The sequence below is a fragment of the Dinoponera quadriceps genome, unplaced genomic scaffold (assembly GCF_001313825.1).
Source record: "Dinoponera quadriceps isolate SergipeBrazil2010 unplaced genomic scaffold, ASM131382v1 scaffold386, whole genome shotgun sequence".
NCBI classification, from domain to species: Eukaryota; Metazoa; Arthropoda; class Insecta; order Hymenoptera; family Formicidae; genus Dinoponera; species Dinoponera quadriceps.
Window position 1 is genome coordinate 140,292 of NW_014554505.1, and position 27,422 is coordinate 167,713.

The 27,422-nt window shown below is 44.0% G+C and overlaps 2 protein-coding genes across 6 annotated transcripts in view; both read left to right on the forward strand.

Annotated features, from left to right (window-relative positions):
• LOC106751600 (spectrin beta chain) overlaps window positions 1–7,355 on the forward strand; it is a 32,884-nt gene extending 25,529 nt beyond the window's left edge. For 2 of the 4 annotated variants that reach the window (XM_014632535.1, XM_014632536.1), the window contains 4 exons: window positions 1,126–1,281; window positions 2,301–2,568; window positions 2,739–2,921; window positions 4,801–7,355. In XM_014632535.1, the coding sequence (XP_014488021.1) occupies window positions 1,126–1,281; window positions 2,301–2,568; window positions 2,739–2,921; window positions 4,801–4,804 (611 nt within the window). In that variant the 3' untranslated portion in view covers window positions 4,805–7,355. The remainder of the gene's footprint in view (window positions 1–1,125; window positions 1,282–2,300; window positions 2,569–2,738; window positions 2,922–4,800) is intronic. The other 2 variants (XM_014632538.1, XM_014632539.1) reach the window with 1 other exon arrangement.
• A 3,910-nt stretch (window positions 7,356–11,265) lies between these two features.
• LOC106751602 (sortilin-related receptor-like) lies at window positions 11,266–26,841 on the forward strand. Of its 2 annotated transcripts, none has more exons than XM_014632541.1 (10): window positions 11,266–11,579; window positions 16,572–16,847; window positions 17,084–17,245; window positions 17,364–17,651; window positions 17,730–17,998; window positions 18,090–22,351; window positions 22,611–22,867; window positions 23,601–24,078; window positions 24,598–24,804; window positions 25,256–26,841. In XM_014632541.1, exons 1-10 carry the CDS (start codon window positions 11,298–11,300, stop codon window positions 25,315–25,317), a joined length of 6,543 nt encoding a protein of 2,180 aa, XP_014488027.1. In that variant the 5' UTR covers window positions 11,266–11,297; the 3' UTR covers window positions 25,318–26,841. The 2 variants fall into 2 exon arrangements, with proteins under 2 accessions (XP_014488027.1, XP_014488026.1); XM_014632540.1 differs by having other exon boundaries at window positions 11,269–11,579; window positions 24,595–24,804.
• The last annotated feature ends 581 nt before the right edge of the window (window positions 26,842–27,422 follow it).

Here is a 27,422-nt window from a genome sequence, read left to right on the forward strand (position 1 = left end):
ATCTAACTGATGATTAAGTCACTAAAGCTGTACTAAAGAAATATATATAAGAAGTTTTATCGTTACCAAGAGCGCGAAATTCGTTGACGCGATCGCTAAACTGGATGAGTTCGGTCGGGCATATGAATGAGAAATCACATGGATAGAAGAGCAGCACCAAGTATTTCCCTGAGAAATCGCACGACGATAGTTCCTGCATCTTCAAATCGACCACCGCAATACCGGACCAGGATGGTGCGCGTTGCGATACCGTCGGCAACGTCTGTATCGCGATCGGCGTTTCCGACGTTTTTACGCAATAAGAATCCATCCCGAATATTTTGTGCACTCGAGTCACGAATCGTTATAATCTACGAATACGTGAGATTTTTTAATAACATAACAAGCCTACGTTCTACTTTTGTTTACGCTATGAATAGCGCAACGGTTCGTTGTTAGATCACTTCGTGGTATAAGACATGAGAGATATTGTGCAGGGAGTAACTTTGTCGTTTCAAACGCCGTAAGAATAAATTAATTATTCGTTTTAATGAACACAACTCGGAGTTTAGGATGAGATGTCAAGGCCCAATTGACACGCGGACGCACGACCATTTATATAACAAACACGCTGTTGCAATCAATCCAATTTTCTCTTGTCCTTTATATTCAGTCTGACAACAAGTATACACAGTCAATGGAGGAAAGGTTTATGACACTTTTGCCGCGATGAGCCTCAGAGAGGCGGTGATATCCGATAAGGAAATTAGTATTCTGGTAATTTCCGATAATATTCTGGGGATTATTGAAAAAAACACAGATTTTCCTATCGGATACCGGATGCGTTGCTGGCTCGTTCGGAGGAAAAAAGTGTCGCAAATTTTCATCCACTGACTACACACAGTAGCCGTTTAGCGTCTCCCGCATGAGCATGCTGCATGAAAGTGTGTCTACTCGTTAAATTCTCCGCATGTAGTTAGAGGGCAGAGGAAGAAATAGCATAATGTAGTATACGAGAGAGGACGCGAGGACTATTAGCGACAAATTGTTTAGCCGATCGATTCTGCTACAAGCTAGGTAGAGAGGGTCAGGGTGCCGAGAGTAAGTAGCTAATAATGTCATGTGTGTTGCGTACGTCGTGTTAAGCTCCGAAAGGCGGAAGCGGCTCCGAGTCCGGTACTTTAAGGCGTAAGGAGCGAAGCCGCAGCAAGTCACCATTCAGGAGCTTCCGCTGGAGAAAATCCGCCAAGTCGCCGAGTTTAGATCGCAGTGGCGTGAGTGATGATGAGCACAGCATTCCTGGTAAGTGGAGAAGAGAGAGAGAGGAAACTTACGCGGTAGTTCGATCTGTCACACGTTCACCCGATAGACGTGTTCATTTCGACAGACCATGCAAATCCGTCGTGTTTATTCACACTCATCCGCATTTTTATACATATATACTGCTTACTGAGAACGCGAAACACGGAAAATCGACGGTCCACGCATACACACACACAGTGGTCGGCATGTGACAGTACACATGGAAGAAACAGTTCCGTTGGTGTAACTGAATTTTCCGTTGTCTGGGGACCAGACGAAAACTTGATTGTGAGAATTACTAGAGAACAATTCTGATATTTGTGTATAATGTCTACATATTAATTTTTAATATCATAATAGTTTTTCATCAGAATCTTATTTTTAAATTAGAAGATATTACAAATTAAAATTAAAAATACTACGCTAATCTCTCAAGGAACGTATAAAAGTGTCAACTTTAGTTGCAAATATCTCAGCTGAATGGTCAGCTCGAATGGTTTTTCTAATTGCACAAGCAGTTTGATAATATTTTAATGTATACGTAATGCAAGTTTCATCGAATTCTTATTAAATTTATTTCATCTACAACCTCCTTAACTGAGTTTTAGTGCAGCTCAATGTGTTCATACGATTGTTCCCAATCACGTTAACATAGATATCATTTCTTGTCACCGACCTTTTATCTGGTCCCCATTCAGTTGCAGGAACAGAATGTTTTCTGTATAACTGACGTTACCACTCGGGAATCAGAGACACTATACTCGATTGACGACGTGCGATTCTAATTAGCGGCGGAGTCTCGTGCGTGAAATCGTCCAAGTCGCTTTTTGTTTGATTGACCAAATCTTGAGGAATCTTGATATTGAATTTGCAGCTTTATCGTCCATCCCAAGCGAGGAGTACCGGCTGGTGTTGCTCCCCTTCTCTCGCGTATAGTTGATAATATATTGCGAATGTTAGAAGGTCGCTTCTTACCGAATGGATGTACGAACGTTAATAATCGGTCGCTCTTCTTGCAGAACAACGTAGCCCGAGCGACGACGAGTTCGAGGGACCGTTGCAGCGGAAGCACGAGTGGGAGAGCACGACGAAGAAGGCATCCAACCGCTCCTGGGACAAAGTGTACATGGTCGTACGCGGACAAAACTTATATGTATATAAGGATCAGAAGTCGTACAAAGCGTCGCCCGATCAAACGTACAAAGGAGAGACTCCTCTTGATTTACGAGGCGCGACTATTACCGTAGCGAGTGATTACACTAAGAAGAAACATGTCTTCCGAGTCAAGTAAGTGTATCCCGCTTCACCGAATGTATAGTTAGCGTCATGTATATCGCACCATACCCAGAGAATAATACAACATGACGTCAATGTATTACTATTGACCAATATTGTGGGGCGTTTTAGCGATAAAGATAATTTGTAACGTTATCACGGCTCGTTTTCTTCTTTTACAGGTCGCAAAGCGGATCCGACTTCCTGTTCCAGGCCAAAGACGACGCGGAAATGATCGACTGGGTGTCCGCATTAAATCAGGCAGCACAGGGAACATCGGGTGCGAGTACATCCAGGGCTCACACCTTGCCCGCTCCGACACAAGCCGAAACCAAGCGGCGTAGTTTCTTCACTCTCAAGAAGAAGTAAGTATATACGTCGGGTAATCTCGCGGAGATTTAAGACCGTACTCCGTACTCGAGAACTGATATGGATACGCAAACGAAAGATAATTTTCCGGTAATATTATCAACCCAGAATCGATTTCTAACGAGACGGATGCACTCGCACTACTGCGAATATATAAATCGTGAGTTTTGCAGCATTCCAAGTCGAGAGGCGCGCTAATTCCGCGCGAAGATGCCTGTTGTCTCGTTAATTCGCTTCGTCCTCTCGAGTACGTCCACGATAAGTCCACTAGAGAATATTCTGTTAGCAATTAAGAATATACACGCGTTCTCGTCGTCTTCCATCGCTGTCCTTCAGCAACGTTGTCTGTTCCCTTTGCGGAAGAATATTTTCTTTCTTAATTTTTTGTGTTTCTCATTGCTACAAGATACTGTTTTGCGATTCGTTAACCGTTACGATAGTCAATATTTTGCACTCGGCTATCGTAGAGAAAACGTTATTTGTCATCATTCGTTCGTTCGTTCGTTCGTTCGTTCGTTCGTTCATTCATTCATTCATTCATTCTTCATTCATTTATTCATTCATTCATTCATTCATTCATTCATTCATTCATTCATTCACGATTGATGGACGTCTCGTCTCGTAAAGCATAAGTCGATGATTCTAGACACACGTGTGCCCTCACTCTCCCTCATACGAAATCCGCTCATCGACCCTGTCGCATTCGATCATGTTTCATTTATCATATTTTAGAAAAGCCAAAAAGTAGAAAGCGAAACCAATGAACATAAGAAACAGTACACAATTGGAACAACATTTAGAGACGCGGTGAGTCGCACACAATTCTAGATCCATTTACCGTCGTACTTATTGCACGATTAATTGACTGATTGATTGATCGTCCATTCCAATTGTTTTCTTCTAATTTTTTTTTTATTTATTTATTTTGTCGTTATTATAATTAGCTTCTGGAAAATATAACGGGAATGTTCTTCCAATTGTGAATGCGGAATGACTACAGAATTACTCTTGAAGTGACGAGAAAAATTTATGTATGTAGAGCATTCTGTGTTTCATATACAACTTCCTTGAATCTCACGATAGAACGCTCATCGATCGATCCACTACGATAACGGTGGCTCAAGAGAACTCTTTATCGCGCGAATATTACAGATTACCGAGATTACAGTTTTCGCGCGGCGACATTGCTGCGATATGTGAAACACAATTGTTCTCTACGCCCCTACATTTGTTCAACAGTTAAATAATAGGTGCTTGTTATTCGCATATATTTATATTATATATCTATCTATCTATCTATCTATCTATCTATCTATCTATCTATCTATCTATCGCTTTCATTTCGAATACTTGTTTCGTTTCGCACCATATATAGTGTACTATATGTAGATACTCGGATCATTGTGTATCATTGTTAAACTATATTGTAGCTGTGTTCCATCACCGCTTCTGACGTCGTCATTTATTCTTCACGCTTTCTCTGCTATCAGAATATTCCCAGGAACCTTTACTGTAGAGGTAATTGATCGTCTGTGCGTCTCGAAATTGAGACGCTTACGAAACACGACACTCTACGAATCCTAGTGACTCCTCAAAGACGGAGTACTAAGGTCTATTCTAATTTACTTTGCTGACATTAGATTTGGTTAAACATAGCCCATCGAGAATTAGCTTGGAAAATGAAAAAAGAAACTTGTGAGACACTTTAGCGATTTTACTTTAACTGATTTTTTGCATATATCACGTCTTTTGTCTCTTGCAACTTTGTCATTGCGAAATTTGTGAAACGTGCAAAAACAGTGATTGATCGTGACAGATCTAGCAGTCCACGACGACACGATTACTCATTGCGCCTTTACGTTTGCTAATTTTCAGCTAAACTGGAGCAGTGAAGTCCGGTATAAGCCGCTCGTAATGCGTCTGCACAACACATCGTGTTTAAGAGAAAATGTTTCGTCGCTCTACATGGTTAAAGCAACGCTAATATAAAATTAGAAGACATGGCCACGGTGTTACGAAATGAATTGAAGGATGGATCGAACGGGTCTTTGAAAAACGCCTACGTATGAAGAACGGAGATATATAACAGTTATATGTTGATATTATGCAAGTGTAGGCTAATTGAAAGTCTAATTAAATTTAGTTCTTCAATGAATTTTTGGACACTTTGCAATATTGCTAGTTGACGAGAGAAGAGACATTTGAGATGTCCCACGTTAGCGTGCTCAGAGACTTTATTGACACGGGATTTTATTTCGTCACAATTACGTGTGCATGTCGCGCGCGTCTTGTCCATACACATCGAAGTGCGCGATCATTTCTGCCTGTCATTCGGTGAAACGAACGATGTCTTCTTTATGGTACAAAATATTTCGTCGTAAGTTTCCGCGATGCATTTTTGCGTGGTGTTCTTTTCAATTTATTTGATACGGAAGACGAGTTTTAACTTTTTAGTTTCGCGAGAAAAACATGGTTCGGTGTAGACGCACCGTAACCACACATACATACACGCGTGGTTTATGGTAATTTATAATTATTTTACACGGCTCGCATGCGAGCTCGGTTTTATGGCAAAATTAACTTGGTCACATATTAATTCGTTTTATTGTACGTGTTTCGTGCGATTTCTGGCATCACAGAAACGATATAATCTCCGATTGTTCCAAGGAGAACGGGAAGTGGATTCCAGCCGTGTTAATCGCTTAGGATATATCGCTTTCATTATCATTTTCTTCTCTCTCTTTTTTTTTTATCGCACTGCAGTATTTACTTCTTTTTCCTGCAAACGCGTATGTTTGCGTTCGAATGACTGCCATATATTTTAAGAAACACACTAACTTGGGACATAATATTATATAAACTAGCTTTTAACGAATTGTTAAATATGCATCGCCCTAAGGGAAAATCGCATTGAAGAATTATAAAGAAAAAGAAGAAGAAGAAAAAATTGTAATGACTAACGAGAGAGAGTTTCCCCCTTAATATGAAACCCAAATATCACGATTCTCTGCAGATTTGGAAGAATATTTGAATTTTTTTAGACTCGCGCGCGAATGGCACGATTTCGCGCCGAGTGAACGCTTACGGTGAATTTATTATATTTAACCGTGTTATCACTGTCGCAAATCACGTTTCACTCGGCGTCAAATCTGAACATTCGGCGCGACGCGCGGACTATATTACTTTTGTAATTGTTAATTTTTTTAATATTTATCACGTTCATATCTTGTTTCTTAGAGTGTAAGTCTCGTTTGTCGAGTTCTAAAGGACAGCTTCGAAAACAAATTTTGAGTTTAGCGGTAATACCTTGGAGATTATGTAATGGTTTCACGAGAGAGAATATATCACGTTTTCTTTTGGTTTCTCGGTTCTCAATGCGACTCGACCAATTGACCCGATGTACTGTGTATCTTTGGAATGCAATCTTCTTAGCGATAATCTCTCTTTGATTCTCTAATCGACTCACGGTTCAAATATCCGGCAGATCTAAGTTCGCATATAGCAATTGCATTGTCGGCTAAGCTTAACTCAAAAACTTGTATATATATATATCTATCTACGGAGCTCCTATACACGTTATGTACGCGAGAATAATTCTAATCAAAATGGTCGTACATCGTCGCTTTTATAATTTTATGCATGTGCATTTAGCGGAACATTGAATATCGGAGTCGCATTGCTAAACAACACAATTTGGTATGTCATAGCTATGTGTTTTATATATAAATATACATATAAATATATAAATACAGAACGATAAAAAGCATTAAATTATAAGAAATAAAAAAATTATAATAGATAATATATATAATAATAATAATTGTCAAATTAACGTGGCTCTTTTCGTTTTAAAACGGCCTTCCTCGTGGATTCTCGTCGTCGACAAAGGGCGAAAAAGAATTTAAAAAACAAAAGAGAGAGAAATCGGAGCAACAACGTTGTTCGCAATTCGACGTGTCGAATCGATCGAATTGAATGGAAATTTATCGGAGAACACGCCGGCAACTGGACACCTGATTTAACAGGAGCGCTTTAACACGAAAAGAAGTCGCAATATATATCATTAAACACTCGCTTATATCGAACGTTCTTTTGGTTGTACTTTTCAGGCTGGCTATTCTCGATACATTTAGAAAAACGTAGATCCCTAATCACTTTAGAGAGAGAATCGATTCTTTTCCTTTTACTATATTTGTCTACGCGCTGTATTAACGACATGAGATGATGATTTCGCATTATTAATTCCCCCGTCGTCACCTGTAAAACGAATTAACCACTCTCACTTCATCGTTATTGTCATCGCGGTGAGACACGGCGACAATGTATGCAATTGATTGCTTTACCTTCAAACCTTCATTAAGGTCAACGTGTAATTTTTTAATGTGCCTTTTTATAGCTTCATTGAGAAATAAAAATGCGATACGTATCAAGCACGTGGTTGCTGCTGCTGGCAGATAAACCGACAAACAGATCGTAGCGTCCGACGAAACGGCGAGACGACGATCGTGAAACGATCCGCAATCCGTCTACTGCTCTCCCAATTGTCTCTTTTTCTCTCTCTGTTCATCGTCGGAGCAAGTAAAGCCTAAGAAAAGAAAAAAAACAGACGGAGAGAGCTCATGACGCGCGACTCGCCGATTCGTTGCGTCTTTCGCGTGAGCTCAAAGCCGTTCGTCGTCGAGCCATGCAATTAACTGTGTCAATGAAGATCAACGACGATCGGCGACTATTGCTCGACTACTTCGTGCTCGCGAGAGGCCGACGGATGTATCGACGAGCCGCGTGTCGCCTTTTGTAAGAGTATTTTAAGCGCTATTGGCGGTGGTATATACGCGAGTTGGAACGCGACAATGCGCACGGCGACAAAGTTGCGACCGTTCTCGAAATTGGTTCGCGTTAAATGTCGATCCGGGGTGCATACATACATACATACGTATCACACGCATGGATACAGCATATACACACATACCTGCACGCGAGCACGTCGATACGTGACGCGACATCGTTGCACGTTGCAGAGCGGCTATTTTCAAACCGATATCGATTTGCCGTGGAGAGAGAACTCGTGTGACCGGCGTGCGGACCTCACGTCCTACTTTACGTCCACCGCAAATCGAAGCGTCGCCTGCATAATGATCCTCTTATTATACGACGGCCGGCCCTGCCGCGCCGAGAGCGAGAAACGTCTCGACGCGGAGTCCCGCGATGTCTAGATCCTCGCGCGAGGAAGAACGAAACAGTAGACAAGTAAAGAGCGACGCGCCGCGTGAAGACGCGCGATCATCACCGCCCGTGCCGCTTCTCTCCGCGTGATCAATTGATTAAAGATGATTAAGAGTTCACCCAAGTTCCGATTAAGCTAATTGACGATTAACTCAGAGTCGCCGATGTGGAATATGAAAGACGGTTTTGTTGCCGTTAAAACGGGCAAGAGATTCTCGCGTTCTCTCTTTGTAACGTATATATATTGCGTTATGTATGCCTAATCATTCCTTAGATTGAGAGTTACGCGATTTTCAACCTTACGCGTATGCGCATAAGGTCGAAAGTTGCATATTTAACTCTAGCTATAACTGTGGGACGTACATAATGTAGCGTGTACTTGAAATTGCAATCAGTCCATAAATTAAAGGACTCGGTGCAAAAAGCCGATCAGCTCCATTTTTTGAAATTGTTCAGTATCAACAAAAAAAAACTGTTTTGCAAAATTATGCAAATTTTTTTTACGAAAATCGTTTAAATATGTCAAGATCGCTTTGTTAATACATTTTTGGACACAAAAAGTTTATCGATAATGTCAGTTTTAATAAAAAAATAATTTTTTTCTTAAAGGAGCTGACCGGTTTTTGCACCGAGCCCTTCAATTGCTTTATTCCGCTGACATATACATAAATTTTCGGTTAACTTTTCGGTTGTTGTCGGACAAATTATATAATTAGAAATAAATGCCTTAGCAGGTTAATCGCTGATTAGATTAAATGGAGTTTGGAGTTATCTTCGGTGGGCAAGGTAAGATACGGTTTTTAAGGTGCTATTTCGATTGCCGAATCGTTTGTTTTAGAAAGACAGTCTCGTTTAATCTTTGATCATTGAAAACGAACAATAAACATAGTAATCGATGCTAATTTATAAGGATATTTTATAGTTTCCTTGAATGAATAAGGCTATTGGGAATATTGTGCATTACCTAGACAGACACACGATATTTATAAAGTATTTTTAAAATATAGATATTAAATATTTTACAAATATTCAAATGCTCGGGAAAATCGGATATTAAAAAGATGTATGATAAACAATTCAAGAATATTTATGAAGAATATTTCTTATAAATAATAAAAACATGATTTCACTTGAGTAAAACCATGTTTTATAAAATTATTTATCAAAAATATTCTTTGTAAATATTCTCGAATATATATCAAACTTTCGCAAAGCTGTTTCTCGGACATTTGAATAGTCACAAAATATTTAGTATCTGTATTTTTTAAATATTTTGAAATTATTATGTCTGGGTATTCACAAAGAAATTTACTTAACAGTATGTTCAGATTTTGGGAACGTGAAAGCCTTTCTGAGATGAACGACTCAATTTCCCTCAATTTTACTTGTGGCCGATAAACGATAAGGCTGTTTTCGCGCTTTCGCTCTCTTATTCTCTCTCTCTCTCTTCTCTCCCCTCCTCGCTCTCCATCTCTCTCTCTTTCTCATTCTCTCTTGCGAAGACTGTCGATTAATCAGCTCCGACAGATTATCGCGTATCAACACGCGCGCGCGCCACGAGACAGGCTAGTGTGCGAATGATTCTGATTACACCGATGTGTATTGCGCTCCTAATAAACGATCGCTTGAAAAGCGACACAGTTGTGTGGAATGTTCAACGTCTCCGTTGTTGTATATCTCTGATCGTATAACATTGTATTCTTAACGAATCAGGTGATCTTCGGTCGTCTGTACGGTTACAATTTTACGTATATATACCTGGACGTTTCGAAAGATACGAATTCCCAAGATAACATTAAAGCGTCGCTTCTTCGAGTCGAATGTTAAACCACAACGTCGACGAGGATCGTAAGAAAAAGTGCTGAGGTTCGTTGGCTGCTCTTCTTTTTCACAAAAGAATGTGTGTGACGTGAATCTGAACATTGAAACCCCGGGACAACCGAGACGCAACCTGACACAACTCGTTCAGTGAATAATCGTGAATAATCGTGAAGTGGGCCGGAATGGGTTGTTTATTTGCTGCGTCACGAAAACGGAAATAAAAGAATCTGCCGGACGAACAGGAGATGACACGCGTGTCAGAGTCCTTCGGTGTCAATTCCCGCGGCCGGGATTATATCAAGACTCGGATTTAATAGCGTTCAGCGGCGATTATTCGCCGAGAATACGGATCTACGCGCATAGGCGCGTCAGCAGCGCGGTGTACACCGGCTGTTCTCTAGCCCGTCAGGAAATGAAAAAGTCATTATCTAATATACTTTTATTATTACATCTGTGCGCCGCGTCATTAAAAGCACTTGCTTGCTCCCCCAAGTCGGGCTATCCGTGCCTTTATCGGGAGGACTCCCTTCCGTCTCTTCCCGCTTCTTCGTTATCGCTCATTGCAGGGTCACACTCGGTCCGTTCATACGTTAACAATTTTACGAAACTTTCCGAAAAGACGGAGCGTCGTGCTCGGGCGAACGGATATTTTCGAGTAATCTCGATCTCTCGAGAAAGGACCGGATAATTTCGAGAGATTTCACCAAAAATTGATCGACGAGCGAACCGACCGAATCTCGCAATCCCGAGGAACCAGGTAACAATAATTTTATCGGTGATATCAAATTTTATGAGGAAAACATTCAATTATCAGATCAAACGTTTAATTCATTCTCGGCTTTTTCGATAAGATTACGTTCCCTCGCAGCGACAAATAAAGAACAAGATTCAAAGTCGGACGCAATTCAAGAGGTTGATTATGTGTCTCGGAACACAGCGAAAATTACGTTGTAATTGAAATTGAAAAGAAAAGTGAGTTTTCGTTTGATCGAGTGAACCTTCGCCATGACGAAATCCATATAGATGCAATGTATCTCACGTGAGGTCGTTCGACAAGTCATTTCGCGTCGCAGGGACATCGTATTCCCACTTTATACAGCCAATCGTACGCACTCGTTCACAAGACAGAGAGGTAAGAAAAATCGACGGATGCACAATCGATCCCCGGCGAGTTGGCGGCTTTTTTTTTCAAACGGACGCGCGACGTGAGCGCCACCTGCGGGGCGCGCACGTCGCGTTCGTTCGGCGGCGCGTCTAGCGTGAGTCGCGCAGCCACAGCCCCCGTATAATACGCTCGCCCATTGAATCAAGGAGTTAGTCTGAGCAAGATGGCCGGCCGGTGGAGTTCGGCCGTCTACTGCGCCGTGCTGGTCCTCGATCTGATTCTGCTGACCGAGTGCAATTACGGCGTGCGATACGGTGACAAGGCGAGGCAGCTGCATCTCGCGGAGGACAATGATTCGCCGTACAGGAAGCCGCTCATCATGGAGAGGCGGGACGCGGAATTGCGCGATCTCGATGACGAGGAAACGCCGTCGGACGGGCGGCGTACGCGCAGAAACACACTGGCGGATTTTGCAAACAACAACAACCCGAACATCACGGTGAAGGTACGCTGCCTCGGTGCGTCGTATGCGTGCAAAATGATGTACGACGCGTTGCGTCATAACGCGTAGCCGAGTCGATCGCTCGCGGCTCATAAAGCTCGTCTATACACCGAGAGAGCGAGAATAACCAGGCACGAGCAGCGAAATGCGAATTCTCCGTCGTGACAATTCGCGACAATGTGCGCGCCGAATCCGAGCGGAACGCTCTTTCGGTTATCGCCGATTTATTAGTCGTGCTTCGTCGGGAAAGAAGTTCGCGCACGTTTATACGCGAATTGTACACGTTCTTGTCGCACATTCGCTGTCCGTCCGCTCAGTGTGTACACACCTTAAAGCTGGCTGTATATCGAGCGAACGAATAAGAAATAAACAGCGAATGCAAATCCTCGTCGTTACGGTTTGGTAAATGTACGCACGCCGCGGCGAATCCATGACCGGACGACTTCGATTTGTTTATTCATTGCCCATATCGGGGGAAATTCATGCGCGTTTATTGCGGAATACACACGCTTCGTATTACGCTGGCTTTCGTGGCTCGTCCGTTCGGTGTATACCCACCTTAACGACTCGAAGGTCGCAGCGGTGCCGATAATTCTTGCGGCGCGATCGAATCCCCTGCCACGTTCGCCAATCTCTAACCCGAGATCTTTCAGCTGGCAATAAAAAAATACAATAGAGAAGAGAGATTATAATCGTGTCTCACGTACGCAGCGAGCGTGATGCGCGCGCGCGCACGATGTTTCGCACACATGGCGCACATGTGCGCAAAACACTCATACGCACGCACGTACACGCAGAGCGTGTGTTACGCCCGTACGCACCCTCCATTCGGTTCTATCGCGCCGTTCCGGGATTTTTCCCCAATGGTACGCCGACGAGGGCCGCCGCGATGGAGGAGCGTGCGCGCGCGCGCGCACAGTTTTGCGGCACACAGCCGCGGCCTTTGTGCGTCACAGCGTACGAGCGCGCCGGGGCATAATTGCCCGTATTATGTCCCTTCCGGAGTAAATTTAATCAATCTCGGCGAAACGACGGCGGTGCGTCGCGGATCCGCTCTCTGTTATTGACACGCTGAGGTCAGTAACCGCCCTGTATCTTCTTCTTCTTTTTAACATTTCCGCGATCTCTTTTTGAGGTGGCGTGTCACAAACGGCGGCTCGGTAAACAATATATTGCATCACGCTACCGCGGAGGCTGCACACGCATGCGCGCGCATACGTACTTTGCCACTGTGCTCTTTGTCACGACGAATTCGATCAACCCTGCACTGCAGTTTTGAACTTTCGAAAAAATACTCCTTTCTGCCCAATTTTTGCGCGAATTTTTTTTTTGGGGGGTTTCTTGTGGAAATATTTATTTGTGGAAAATAACGTAAATGTGGCAGACTTTAACCGGACAGGTGTGATTTTTCCAAACGAATTTTCGTAGCCTTGAGACAGAAGTCAAGAAAATTGCGAAGAAACGGTTCTTTTCGTAACTTTAATACTATAACTCGCGTTATATCAGATTAGTGCACCCTAAAAGTCCCTATGTATAAAATAGTACTATCAGTTTCAACTATCCAGATATGCGAATCTTCCAATAGGCGAGTATACTCTTAGTTTCAGACGTTACAAATCACTGACTTATCTAACGATAACAAATAATAATTATAAAAGACTCGGTATCCGGGGAGTCTCAAGATTGACAGCACTAACATAAAAACATAAATATCCAAATATAATGGTATAAAAATACTTTGATGATAAAACAATGAATGTATATTCTGCTTAATAATAAATACGTGATAATATCATTATTAGATGTAATCGTTCAAAATGCTTAAATCCTTTATTTATTTAAATAACTACTTCGTATATAGCAGCAACCTGGATAGTGCGGATGATCGAATTCGCTATCAGTGCCGTGGCACACTACGACAAAAATAAACGTAAGCAGCAAGAAAAGGTTGAACAATAAGCGAACTAATTAATGACAGCGGAGGATTTAGACATGACGGCCGTCTTACGTTCGAGCTTTATTGCTTATGAATTTCTTTACTTCATCCATCTTCTCTCTTAACGCGGCGTTTCCGGCTGTGATACAGGTTTAGATATCGCTGTTAACGATGTCCCCAGTTTCGTATCTCGTCTCGTGTCTGCATTTCAGGGTTACATTCCGAAACATTCTCGAGGAAAACTTTACTTTTAGTGGCTGTTCTGAAATTTGACGAGCATTCCCGATTGGTCCCTTTTTCAGCACTCGGAGGCCATCGAATAAAATTTTTCTCGGCAAGGACGTTTCGGGAAGTAGCTCAGGTAGATTTCTGGACACGTGTTCGAATGTTTCTTGGGACACCATATTTGCCTCATGGCTATATAGATCTGAACGCGTTCGCGAACTTTCGGCTTATAGATCTGATCTGGTCGTTTTTGAAACACAGAAAGCGAGGCTAAAACAAGCGGATCTATTATTTTAGCACCGCGTTGTCGCGTGTTTTTCCTGTTCGCCGCTGCGACTTACGACCGCGAAGGTCACGAATTTTGAGGATAATATTTTTACCCAGAATTGTATGTATTTTTCTGCATGTCGTTAAGTCACGTGACACACTTAGTCACATGTTCCGAATGGAATAAGCGTCCTTGTGTATGTGTCGGCGTAATATATGCGTGCATGCATGTACCTGGCCGCCCATACTTACGTTAACGAGGAAATTTATCGTTTGGTCGACAAGATAAGGAGTTACTTATAATGTAAAATAAAAATAGATGCGCCAACGCTGCCACGGTTTTCTTTGTATCCGTTTTCTTCCTGACTTTATTCTTCCTACAAGGATTCGTCGTGATATATGACATTTTTTTGTAACGTATCTTCGCATATCTATATCCCGAGATTTGTCTTACGCGAAAAAGTTACCCGTCCAGATATTTTCGCTCACGGTCGCTTTTGTGTGTGTGTGTGTGTGTGAGAACGCGTAAAGAAAAAATACGCGCATTATTTTCGGTGTTCTCCGCATAATTGCAACGACAAAAACCAGGCGACTCACTTTCACTTTCGGGACGAATGATTGACCTTTAACTCGGATTCCTCCGGCAATTCCTTGGGACTTTTTTTCTCCGTTCGATATTACAGCCGATTACGTAATCTGATTCCCGAAAGACACGTATTCGATTTGCTCTCCCGATTATATTGATTATAATAATGTATCGAGTGGCTCACCGGCCCGTTATAGTTATTAACCGAGACAACAGTTTCGATGTTTCTCGTGATATTGAATGTTGACCGAAGTAACAGAACATTCTATGCTGACATAAACTGCCTAACACGCAGTCTTCTTTGAATCATGCATATTCAATGACTCATCTCCCATTGCACATACGCTTTCAGCTAAAATTACTTTTAATGGAGATGTCGCGAGTGACACACACACGCGTCTTATATCCGTCTATCCGTATGACCATCCTCCACTAAATAAATCTGTGCTCGCAGCGACGTGTTGCGCGGGTTTTCCCACCGGACTATGGCGGCGAGCATTTTGCGCATTTATTATTATAATCTTCTTATTTTTAAGTAAAGCAACGGCGAATAAATCGCAGCTGTTGCAGCGATATATAAGTTTTTATTGTAGGAGAATATAAAAGTTCATTGTGAATAATGCATGTAAATTTATATATCGCTACGACAGCCGCGACTTGGCTCTTAATTGCTACTTTTTTCACTTTTATATGTTACTTTATTTCCTTAGTTGTACATACATACATTAATAGTACATAGTTACACATAGTATGTACATAGTAGTACATATATACGTTAGTAGGACCGTTTTAATATTCTTTTTTGCCTTCTCAATGTCGGTTATCTCTCATATCTGCAATTACGTATCTCGCAGTGAATATAAATGCGAGGATACTTTTATTATTTCCTGCAGCTCTGTCAACACGGTAATGTTTAACTGCACGTAATCGCGATCTTACGTAAATTTGTTGTGCGTAGGAAAAAAAATATGCCCATGAATTTATACGTCGTTTTTTCAACGCAACTTTATATAAGCACCAATCGCGATTTTTATGTAAATTTATATAATTCCGAATGTACGATAAGTGTAATAAACTTTTAGTCTCTCGCTTTTAGCAATAAAATGTAATTTTTGACGAAATGTACTTTTTACGCTACCAAATAGTCGCAATAACTTTTAAATCTTAGGGATCACGACATTTGATAGCGTTAGAAACAGTTTTTTTTTTGTTAGAAATTATGTTACAATTTAGTGCTTAGAGCGAAAAGCTAAAGGCTTACTAGACTTATGAATCCGGATCAAGGGAAATAACATAGAGAAATGTATATAAGAGTAACAGATCTCTTCATTCGTGTAACCGATAGGGATCAGAAGAAAATTCGGTAACGAGAAGCGATATCTTGTTACCGCAACCGCAATCATGCATCTGAACGCGCATTAGCTTCCTTAAAACTCAGTTGAGATAACTGAGAACAATGGACTGGATGTGAGTAGAAACCACCTCCAGGAATATTTCTGTTATCCTACAGGCGACGTTTTCTACGTGTCTGGTTCCCGTTCTCCTCAGATAACGGAAAATCCAGTTGCACTAATAGAATTGTTTTCTTTCCACACGATAAAGAGAGGAAAAATCCCGGTTCGTGTGATTAATTATCTGTTATCTGGAAACCAAATGAAAACGGAGAGATTCCTGTGGCAGGTTCCGCTTAGTCAATCGTTTGCATCGCTATCTCCGAGTTCTAAAACAGCGGATGTTCAGGAGAACGTTTATGATCACGGTGATGGAGATATCGTCTCTCGTCACCGAGCTTTTTTTTTAATCTATGCTTCCTATCTATTCGGTACACTCGATTTATTCAGTCACGCGCATTGAGATTTTCATTTCTCTGTGCATTATAGGGAAGTAAGAACGCATGCACAATCCCGTGAATTTTGCACATACTGTCTCTTTAACGCGGCCTTCGTAAGCATCAACTGAATCTTCTTTCGTATCGTTACAGGTCAACGCTTTAAATGATTCGCATCAGCAATTGATGGTGCACTGGGTCGGGGAGGGCTCCAACGTAATAATATGTCTGGCAAGGGATAGCACGCCTGTGGTGCGCTTTCAAGCAGGAAGATTCTCTTCCCCGACCCACCCCAGCGCTGTGTATATAAGCTACGACTACGGTGATACATTTCAGAACAGGACTGAGGAATTCAGGGTTTCGTCAAGTCCCAATGCTTCGTACGCGGTTGTGGACAAGTTCACCAATCATCCCAAGTTCTTTCAACATGTAAGCCTCGCTTATTTTACGAGATATATTTGACGTAATTGTTTATTTTGTAAAAGATGTATTACTAATTTTACTTATTTTATTCATTTGATATTTTACAATACGTAATTACATGTAAAATAATGTTCATACTTTATAAAATATAAAAATTTGTCTCTCTCTCTCTCTTTTTTTTTCTTTTCGTTATTTTTCTGTCGGAAGGGACACAGTTACTGAGATCTCTCGTTTCTTTGCAGTGTGTTTTCGTGGACAGTTCGAATAGCCTGATATTTATTACGACCAATAACGGGATGAATATTCTGAGGTCTTCGGTACCGTTCCACCCGAGTGAAATTTCATATTACGACTCAGATCCACGTGTGCTCGTTGCGTTGGACAAGATTGATTCGATGCGAAAGGTACGAGATTAAGCATACATAACTACACATGTTTTGGCTTTATTGCTACTCAATTCCGTTTTATGGAGGTTCATAAAAAATATATTGTGTATCGCACTTTGAAATATTTCGTTTTCAGTTATGGTTGTCGGTCGATCGTGGAATGGTGTGGATACCGATTCATCAATATGTAAAGGCTTTCTTCTGGTCGCCCTGTCAAGTTTTATACGTGGAGCGTACAGAACCCACCGGGTCGAATACCGTTTTAAAGTTGGATATCAAGAATTTACTGGCGTACCAGCGGAATGTTAACAATAACCTGCGAATAAGAATGTCCATACGAAAAGAATTCGTCCTGGTTATCCAGAATGTCGAGGACTTTCAAATAAGAGGCGATTATATGTTCGCCACTATGAAAAATTCTAAGGCAGGTGTTAAGGTGTTGCATGAAATTTCCCGCGTGCGAACTCAACCTTTTATCAACTGTTGCTTTTCTGTCCGACAGAACGGGACATCGGAACACCTGGATCTTTACATCTCCTACAAAAATCAATCGTTCGTTATGGCACATTTCAACACGGAATTGGACTGCAAGGATTACCATATCGTCGACGTGTCGTCCAATCGGGTCTTCATCGCGGTATCGCACAGTGAAACCATGGTGAACCTTTATGTGTCGGAGGTTATAGATCACGAGAAAGCCGTATTTACCTTGTCTTTGGACGGCATCCTCACATTCTTCCCCAACAGCACTTGGAAGGACAGCTGGCTAAAGTGAGTAACAAAAAGAAATAATAAAATTGAAAGGCTGCGGATAACCTTTCGTTTGAATCTTTCCGTTTCGATCGCGCATTTCTTTACACAGTGATGTGGCGGACGAGGCGTTCACGGATCTGTACAAGGTCGAGGGTCTTCGCGGCATATACATAGCGTCGCAAGTCAAAGGCGCCCCGAAATCGGGCTCAATCGGGCCGGAGCACCTGGCGTCGGTGATCACCTTCGACCACGGCGCCACGTGGAACAGCATCAAGTCTCCAACGGCGAATCACGAGGGCTTCTACATGCATTGCACGAGCAAGGAGTGCTCGTTGCACTTGAGTCAAAGGTTCAGTCAGCTCTATCCGGTGACGAGGTCCGTCACGATCATGAGCTCGAAGTCGGCACCTGGAATAATAATGGCTACCGGCGTGGTCGGGCCTAGCTTGAAGGGTCACCCCGCGCTGTACGTGTCGCGAGACGCGGGTCTCACGTGGAAGCAGGTGCTGAAGGACTACTACTTCTTCAACATGGGCGATCACGGCGGCCTGTTGGTGGCGGTCAAGTATTTCAAGTCGCGCGGCGAGACCAGGGACATCTCGTATTCGACCGACGAGGGCGAGACCTGGAAGACGTACGTGTTCAACGAGAAGATGCTACGAGTCTACGGTCTTATGACTGAACCCGGCGAGAACACCACGGTGTTCACCATGTTCGGCTCGGACAGCGGACAGCACCAATGGCTGATAATCAAGGTCGATCTGCGAAATGTGTTCGAGAGGAACTGCACGGAGGACGACTACAAGTTCTGGTCGCCGTCGAGCGACGACCAACCGGTGATGTCGTGCGTGTTGGGCCTGAAGGAGACGTACCAGAGACGCGCGTTGCGCGCCAACTGCTACACGGGCGTGAATTACACCCGGCCGATGAGGCCGGAGATCTGTCCGTGCGACGCGAACGACTACCAGTGCGACTACGGCTTCGTGCGCGTCGGTAATCCTTACCACTGCATCCGCAACAAGTCCATCCCCGAGTACGACCCTTACGCCGTGCCGAGCACCTGCAAGTCCGGCGATTTCTACAATCGCACGAAAGGCTACGTGAAGATATCCGACGACGATTGCAAGGGCGGTCTCGCGAGGAACTTCGAGCCCGACGAGATACCCTGCCCGATGAACGAGCGGCGTGAGTTCCTATTGGTCGCTCAACGGGAACACATATCGCGCATCAACCTGATCGACGAGAAGCTGGAGACCCTGCCGGTGCACGGCCTGAAGAACGTGATCGCCATAGAATTCGACCTGAAGAACAATTGCCTATACTGGGCGGACATCGTGAACGACACCATCGGCAGGCAATGCCTGCGGGACGGCACCAGTTACCCGGAGATACTCGTCGAGACCGATCTGAGCTCCATCGAGGGCATGGCCTTCGACTGGGTGTCGAATGTGCTCTATTTCGTGGACGGCGTGAAGATGAGGATACAGATCATTCGAACGGACGTCTCCACCATGGGCAGGATGCGCAGGACGATATTGGGGCCGAACAATCTGCAGAAACCCCGCGGCATCGCGGTGCACCCCATGAACGGCTACATGTTCTGGACCGATTGGGCGCCCGGCAACGCCTCGGTGTCGCGCGCCAACCTCGACGGCACGGACGTGAAGCGGCTGTTCGTCAAGCCCACCGTCGAGTGGCCGAACGGGATAACGATCGACCACATCGCCGAGCGCATTTACTGGGTGGACGCGCGCGCCGATTACATCGGCTCGTCGGACTTGGACGGCAAGCGCTTCAAGAAGATCATCGCGAACGACGAGCGCGTCTCGCATCCGTTCGCGGTCGCCGTCTTCAAGGACAACATGTACTGGGACGACTGGAAGCAGTCGATGATCTTCGTGGCCAACAAGGATCACGGTGTCGGCATCGCGACGATAATCGGCCAGCTGTCGGGCCTGATGGACCTGAAGATCTTCGCGCACAGCGTGCAGATCGGCACGAACGCGTGCGCGAACAACACGTGCTCGCACATCTGCCTGGGCGCCCCGCGCTCCAGCCAGGTCTGCCTCTGTCCGGACGGCATGGTGATGCAGGATGACAAGTGCATGTGCCCGGGCGGCGTCACCCCGTACCAAAACTCGACGTGTCCGCGCATCGCGAGCACGTGCTCGTCGAACCAGTTCGCCTGCCACAACGGCGTCTGCATACCGGAGTTCTGGAAGTGCGACGGCGACAACGACTGCGGCGACAGTTCGGACGAGATGCTGTGCAATAAGGCGACCTGCAGCCCGAACAACTTCGAGTGCGACGGCAAGTGCATACCCCGTTACTGGGTGTGCGATCTCGACCGCGACTGCAAGGACGGCGCGGACGAGAAGAACTGCACGTACTCCAGCTGCACGACCGCGCAGTTCAAGTGCGAGAACGGCCGGTGCATCTCGCACCGTTGGCGGTGCGACGGCGAGGACGACTGCAGGGACGGCTCGGACGAGAAGGACTGCACGAGGAACGTGTTGCCGAGCACCTGCAGGTCCGACGAGATCGCCTGCAAGAAGGAACGCTCGTGCATACCCACCGCGTGGAAGTGCGACGGCGAGCCCGACTGCGAGGACGGCCTGGACGAGGCCGAGTGCGACAACATGGTGTGCGAGCCGTGGCAGTTCACCTGCAACTCCAGCAAGGAGACCCACCGGTGCATCTACAAGTCGTGGGCGTGCGACGGCGACAAGGACTGCGCCGACGGGTCCGACGAGCTCAACTGCACCGCCACCGTCAAGCCGACGCCGTTCGTGCCGATAATGCCGACCAACTCCTGCAGCGACTGGATGTTTATGTGCAACAACAAGAAGTGCGTGCCCTACTGGTGGAAGTGCGACAGCGTCGACGACTGCGGCGACGATTCCGACGAGATAGGCTGCAGCAACGTCGACCCCTCGCTCGACCCCGTGCCGCCCCACTCGACCGAGCAGCCGCGAGGCTGCCGTGAGCATCAGTTCCAGTGCTACAACGGCGACTGCATCGAGAACTCGTGGGTGTGCGACGGCTCGAAGGATTGCCCGTCCGGCGAGGACGAGATGCGCTGCGACCAGCTGCACATGTCCTGCCAGGACGATCAGTTCATGTGCCGGCGGGACGGCTCGTGCGTGCCGCTGACCAACATCTGCAACGGCGTCGAGGAGTGTCCGGACGGCAGCGACGAGCTCGGCTGCTTCATGGACCACGAGTCCAGCCCCGCCGCCGGGCCGTCCTGTCTGGTCGGCCTGTTCCCCTGCGACGAGACGCGCTGCTTCCCCTTGGCGTCCTACTGCGACGGCAACCAGGACTGCTTCGACGGATTCGACGAGAACAACTGCGAGAAGAACAGCTCGCGCGTCTACCAGGTGCTGGTGATGGGCGTGGACGAGCGCTCCATCAACGACACCAGCTTCTTCCTCTTCTGGTGGATGCCGATCCCGTCCAACGTGACCTTCGAGTTCCTGCCGTCGATCGCGCGAGCGGCACCCGCCGCCAAGTGGACCAACGCCAGCGAGTGGATCGAGGAGACCGATTACCAGTTCAACAACCTCGAGCCGTACACGCGCTACAACCTGACGGTGTACGTGAAGCTGAAGGGCCAGAACACCGTCTTCCCGCCGGCCAAGTATCTCATCGTCATGACCGGCGAGGGCGTGCCCTCCAAGCCATGGAACGTCACCGTCACCCAGAAGAACGGCACCCGCGTCGAGGTCTCGTGGCGGCCGCCGACGCGGCCGAACGGCCTGATCATCGGCTACCAGGGCTACATCACACCGCCCATACCGCCGATGGAGTTCTCCCGGCAGAAGACCTCGGCGATCATCGACATGGCCTTCGAGGCCGACAAAAATTATTCCTTCTGGATCGCCGCGAGGAACCGACAGTACGTGTCGGCCTCGTCGGAGGTGGCCACCTTCACGTTCGACGGCTCGGCGAACATCGACGACATCGAGGATCTGAAAGTCCTCGGCACGACCAATCACTCCGTCACCCTCAGGTGGAAGAAGTTGAAGGACGTCGACTATTATCACGTTACGCCCCGGGGACCCGCGTCGTATCCGATCCTGCAGACCGTCACGGTCACGAGCAACGAGGTGGAAATTAAGAAGCTCGCACCCGGCACGAACTACACCTTCGAGGTCGGCGCGATGAAGAAGCAGTACGCGGGTAAGCTCGCCATGGTGGTAGCCACGACGAACGGCACCATGCTGCCGATGATCACGAAGCTCGACGCGCAATTGGTCAAGTCTCAGAGAACGACCGTCAAGCTCACCTGGGATCCTCCGAAGAGCCACCTGAAGATCAAGTGGCAGTACGCTGTTCACTACGCCATCAATATGATCGACTTCTTCAAAAGTAAGATTCCTGGTGCGCCCACGTGAAAATCTTGCGTTAATATTCCGAGGCCGACGTTAATTTGTTGTTTGAATCGGGAAGTTTGCGTAAAGTTGCTTAAGAATCCTAGATCGACGTTGAAACGTCGAATGTCAGGGATTGGACGAATTTCGATTCTAGACGCGATTCTAGGTAGAACTGAAGGTAGAGCGGAAAAGTCTTTTACCATTTTGCAATCAATTTTGTATCAATTTCCAATAAAGGACGTCTTCGTTCGCAGGTTACAAGTTCGTCACGACTAATCTCACGGCTACGATCAAGGATTTGGAAGCATGCGAGTCGTATTTCTTCTCCGTCGGTGTAAATGGAGATTACGGGGCGGGACCGTTGAACCAACCAGTATCAGTTGCGACGCACTTCAACAAGCGTGCACCTCCGAAGAGACTGCGGGTAACACCGTCACCGGATAAAAACGATAGTTTTATCGTCTCGTGGTACGCGAGTTGCCCAACGATCGACGAGCCGATCAGTTATACGGTAAGTCAACGAAGTCGATAGCATTCATATAGATTACCTCTAATCTCACACTTGTGTGTCGAAGCGAAAAATTCCGATCCTACAGTTTTATCGGATCTTGAACGAGTAGAAACGTAGAATTCTTTTCTTAAAACCCACAAAATTCTTTACTTCTTTCTATATAGAATCGATATACTTAACATCTTAAATCTTAAATTATCTACTTAAAAAGAAAATGTTCGTGAGAAATTTCCCAAATTTACCTTTTTGTATATTGAAAATCATATAACATCTATTTGCTGAATAAACGTTTATAAATATTCAAGGCATATCAGAAAAGTGACGGGTGGATCTCATAGACCCGGTATACTAAACTAAGCAGCAAAAAATATAATAAATGCGCCAACGAAGAGTCAGCATTTTTCGCATCTGTATATACATAAGAAAAGTATCGAGATATAAAAGAAATTTTACATCATTTGTTAACACGTTGAGTGCCACGTCAGTCACCGGTGACTGACAGTATAAAGTACGATATAAAACTAAAAAAATTACATAGTTTAATAAGTAATTTCAGGATCGTATAATTAATATACTTAAATATTTCTTATCAAAAAAATTTTTATTTTTTGGCCTGAACGAGATTTCCTCCGAAATGCGCGGTGGCACTCAACGTGTTAAACTCAAGTCAAATATTTCTCCCTCGTTTATTTGTCATTTATTACAGTGTCATGTATTTTCATCTCGTTTGTAGATTTCTGTCATGGAAATGGTTCGCAAACAGGCGGCGGTCGTGACGTTGCCGCCGACTAACGAGACAGTCATGAAGCACACGTTTAATTCGCTCAAGTACGGCGGGAAGTACAGTATTACGGTGGCAACCGACGTCGAGAATGCCATACCTAGCCAATCGTTCGTTTACGTAGCGCCGGCGATTAAGCCGCCCCATCAGCTAAGTGTTTTACGTAATAATCGAGACTATTATATTTACTGGCAAGAACCAGACCTGCCGGAGAGCATCAGGAATAACAGTTGGCACTACGAAGTTCTGGTAGACGAGGGCTCGAGGGCGATAAACGAGTCGGACGCGAAGGTCTTGTGGGCTGATCAAAAACCACCTTACATCTACAAGGACGCCAAAACGGACACGATTTATACATTTGCCGCGCGAGTAGTCACCGCCGATGGATACAAGAGCTCGTTAAGTGAGACCTGGAGCACGCAGATATCTAGTAAGTCTCGGTATAATAATTCTTAATAATTCTCCCCTCCTTTAGATGTTAGTTGACATTTCTTTTTTTTTTTTCATATTTACTTTTAAGTTTATATTCTTATTTATTTTTCCGGCTGAAGCCGGAATATTTTTCCCATCGTTTAGTGCAAATTTAGAGTAATAATTTTTTGGGATTTATATATACTGGGAAATCAGATTTTATTTGGGAATAAAGGATAAACTTCGATATTTTAAGATTCTCTACGCAATCCGGAATATATTACGGACGTACAGTAACATTTTCAAGCATAATATCCTTCCACAATAAATATTAATATTGACAATATCAGTATATCTAATGGTACTAAAAGTGCCGTGTTCGGCTCCTAAAGACCCATAAATCATTCGCTGCTTATTTATTTTACTTAGTTAATCGGTTACTTATTTAGTTTATTTCTTTTGTTCGTTGATTTTTAATCAACGAGCCTGTTGCTGCGATGCTTCAATTAATTCTGCTTTTCCCTTGTGTATTCAGCAGGAGCGCAATCCGCGGTGATAATGAGCACGTCGAACATATTGTCCCTCGCTATACCGATTTGCTTACTCGTCGTAGCGCTCGGCTCGGCGCTGGCGTATTTCGTTATACGACATAGGAGGCTATCCAATAGTTTCACGCAATTCGCCAACAGTCATTATGACACGAGGCGAGGTCAAGCTACTTTTCCAGGCACAACGGATGGCTTAGGTGAATCTTGTCTTACATTTGAAAAATGCGAGCGTAAAAAAAATGTAAACTAATATCATTAAACTTCTTTCCCATTCGTATTTTTCTGTCTTTTCCGATTTCTATGAAGATCAGTTCAGAGATTATTATTACTTATCACGGATTTTTCTGTGATCTCTGACTACGTTTACACGGCAACGTTAATACAGCTTGGTAACGCAACAAACGTAGTTAGTGAACTCTTTGTGTGCGATTGGTATATTTCTTTATATGTGAAAATATTACACTAAATTAAATGCGAGAGCTCACTAACTAATGTTGTTATTAAACCGGATTAACGTTGTTGTTGTGTTAATAAAGTTTCTGATACATTACGATTAATCCACGCATCAAAATAAATTCCTATTGAAGTCCTTTCGAAACGGTTTATAATCGGAAAGAATTAACGATTCTCTTTCTTTCTGTGCGACAGAGGAAGAAGACAGCCCTGTGATTCGAGGATTTTCGGATGACGAGCCATTGGTAATCGCATGAAAAGCATATATAACGTAACCAGGATATTTACATGCTAGGAAGAATGTGCCAAGCCACTAATTGATATGATAATTTCGAATATATATATATATATATATATTTATATAAAACTTTATATATATATATATATATTTATATAAAACTTTATGAGAAGGTGGAAGGTTTTTATGAAAGCGTCTCAAGACTGACTACGTTCCGTTAACTGCAGTTGTGCTAGACAGGGCGATTCGGTGAACGGGTCGTGCAGAGGGCTTACATGAAAGCTTTTCGTGCAATTCATACGTTGTAGAAATATGTGCTACGTACATCACGAATGAACCGGAAATTACTGCTGATTTTAACATTACAAACTTGGACGATTGTGGCTTGAAATTGTAGCTACGATGGAATGTCGGAGTTGAACAAAAGAGAGAGAGAGAGTATGTGTGAGGGAAAGCAGTTTGTACATATAGTAAATATTTTTATGGATCGATTGTGAGATTTTCGAAATGCTACACATTTATCGATGCATTTTTAATATTGTATTTATATCACCTGTACATGTGTGTGTGAAGAAACTGTCGAAACCGATATTCAGATCTGTCGATATGAGAGCGAATTTCCACACACTGGGCGGACTTCTTTTTTTTATATTTAAAAAAAAAGTTGTTTTAGCAATATCTACAGCAGATGCCATAAGTTTTTTTCGTACAGCGAATGCACGACCAAAGTAACGCTTTCTTCTAATGCCGCACTCAACGAACGTATTGTTGGTTAAACACAACGAAAAGAAGGCAACAAATTTATATAAAGATATGAGTAAAGCCTTCATAATTTTCTTTTGCTCACAATTACAATACATTTTCGTGGCGTTTCGGCTGTTGGGCGAGACGAAGCCCAACGGGAAATTTATAAGTTGTCATCCTCGCTGCGATTGGTTCTATCAGGTTTGATGCGGCATTGAAAGAAGTTTTCGTAGGCGAATTCCAGTCTTACGAAGGGGTCACGCGACCCTCGAGTGGAAAGTGCTACAGTCACTACAAGGATCGCCGAATATTCCGATAATTGCGCATAGAGTTATATGTAATAAGGGTGAACCGAGCGTGACGAGTTTGGGGAGCGATTTGAATGTTAGTGTTAAGTATAAATCATTTCGTGAAATGTCCAAAAAAGAATATTCGATTGATCGTGTTTCGTGCGTATAAAATGGATCACGTATTTTGCGCCTTTCGTTTTCACAGTAACGCGCTATTTTGCAGACGTCGAACGACACGTTTGTTAAATCGTTTCTAGCCCAAATCAGAAGGTGGGTTTTAAGTCTTGAGACTTCGGCGAGAAAGCGACATGCTCGAAGACTCTTTCGGCGCAGACGAGATAGCAGCGCGTAGCGGCACCGTGTCGTGGTTTCTAGATTATTGTAAATAATGTTGAAACGTTTTCTCAAGTGTGCGTGTAATATCACAGTTTAAGGTTTCCTGATTCTTTGTCATGGTCATTGGGATTGTTATTTATTTATTATCTGACAGAAAGAAAGTTTTCCAGATATTTCGCAGATCTAATTAATCGCAAGCGTCATTTAATGGACACGGCTGCATTCAGAGATACAACGGCGAGTGCATGCTCCTTTTCATTTGAATACTCTTCTAGATCTGTCGTGGAATATCTTCTAGATTTAAAAATATCTCAATCAGAAGCAACAATCACTCGTTAGTTGTACAACTATTAACACGTTCATTGCCAAGCTGAAAATTGTAATTTCGTGTGGCCAAATTTTTTATTTAGTTTTTATTGTGCTCAAAATAAGTTAATATATTATTTATATGCTTTTATTATTATGTACATAGAATTTATTATGTACATAAGATGTATTCTAAATATTTATTACGCGATAATGCGTGCTCGGCCGTTTGGTGAGAACTCGCATCACGCGATATCGCATGATTGGCAATGAACGTGTTAAGACTATTCTACAATACACGGTATATCGGGGTCGGATGTCGGAACGCAGCCGATGATCCAATGAGAGAATTTATTTTTCGGAAACGAATTCTCCTTATTGGATTCGGCTGCGTTTCGACATACGATGTATTGTAGAACAGTCCTTACGGCCATTGCGCGTGGAGAAG

Bases quoted from the DNA above. Each gene is read 5' to 3' on its own strand.
- LOC106751602 (XM_014632540.1), top strand. From the start codon at position 11,298: ATGGCCGGCCGGTGGAGTTCGGCCGTCTACTGCGCCGTGCTGGTCCTC. The intron at 17,652-17,729 runs GCAGGTGTTAAG...TCTGTCCGACAG, and splicing joins CCACTATGAAAAATTCTAAG to AACGGGACATCGGAACACCT. The intron at 24,805-25,255 runs GTGAATCTTGTC...TCTGTGCGACAG, and splicing joins AGGCACAACGGATGGCTTAG to AGGAAGAAGACAGCCCTGTG.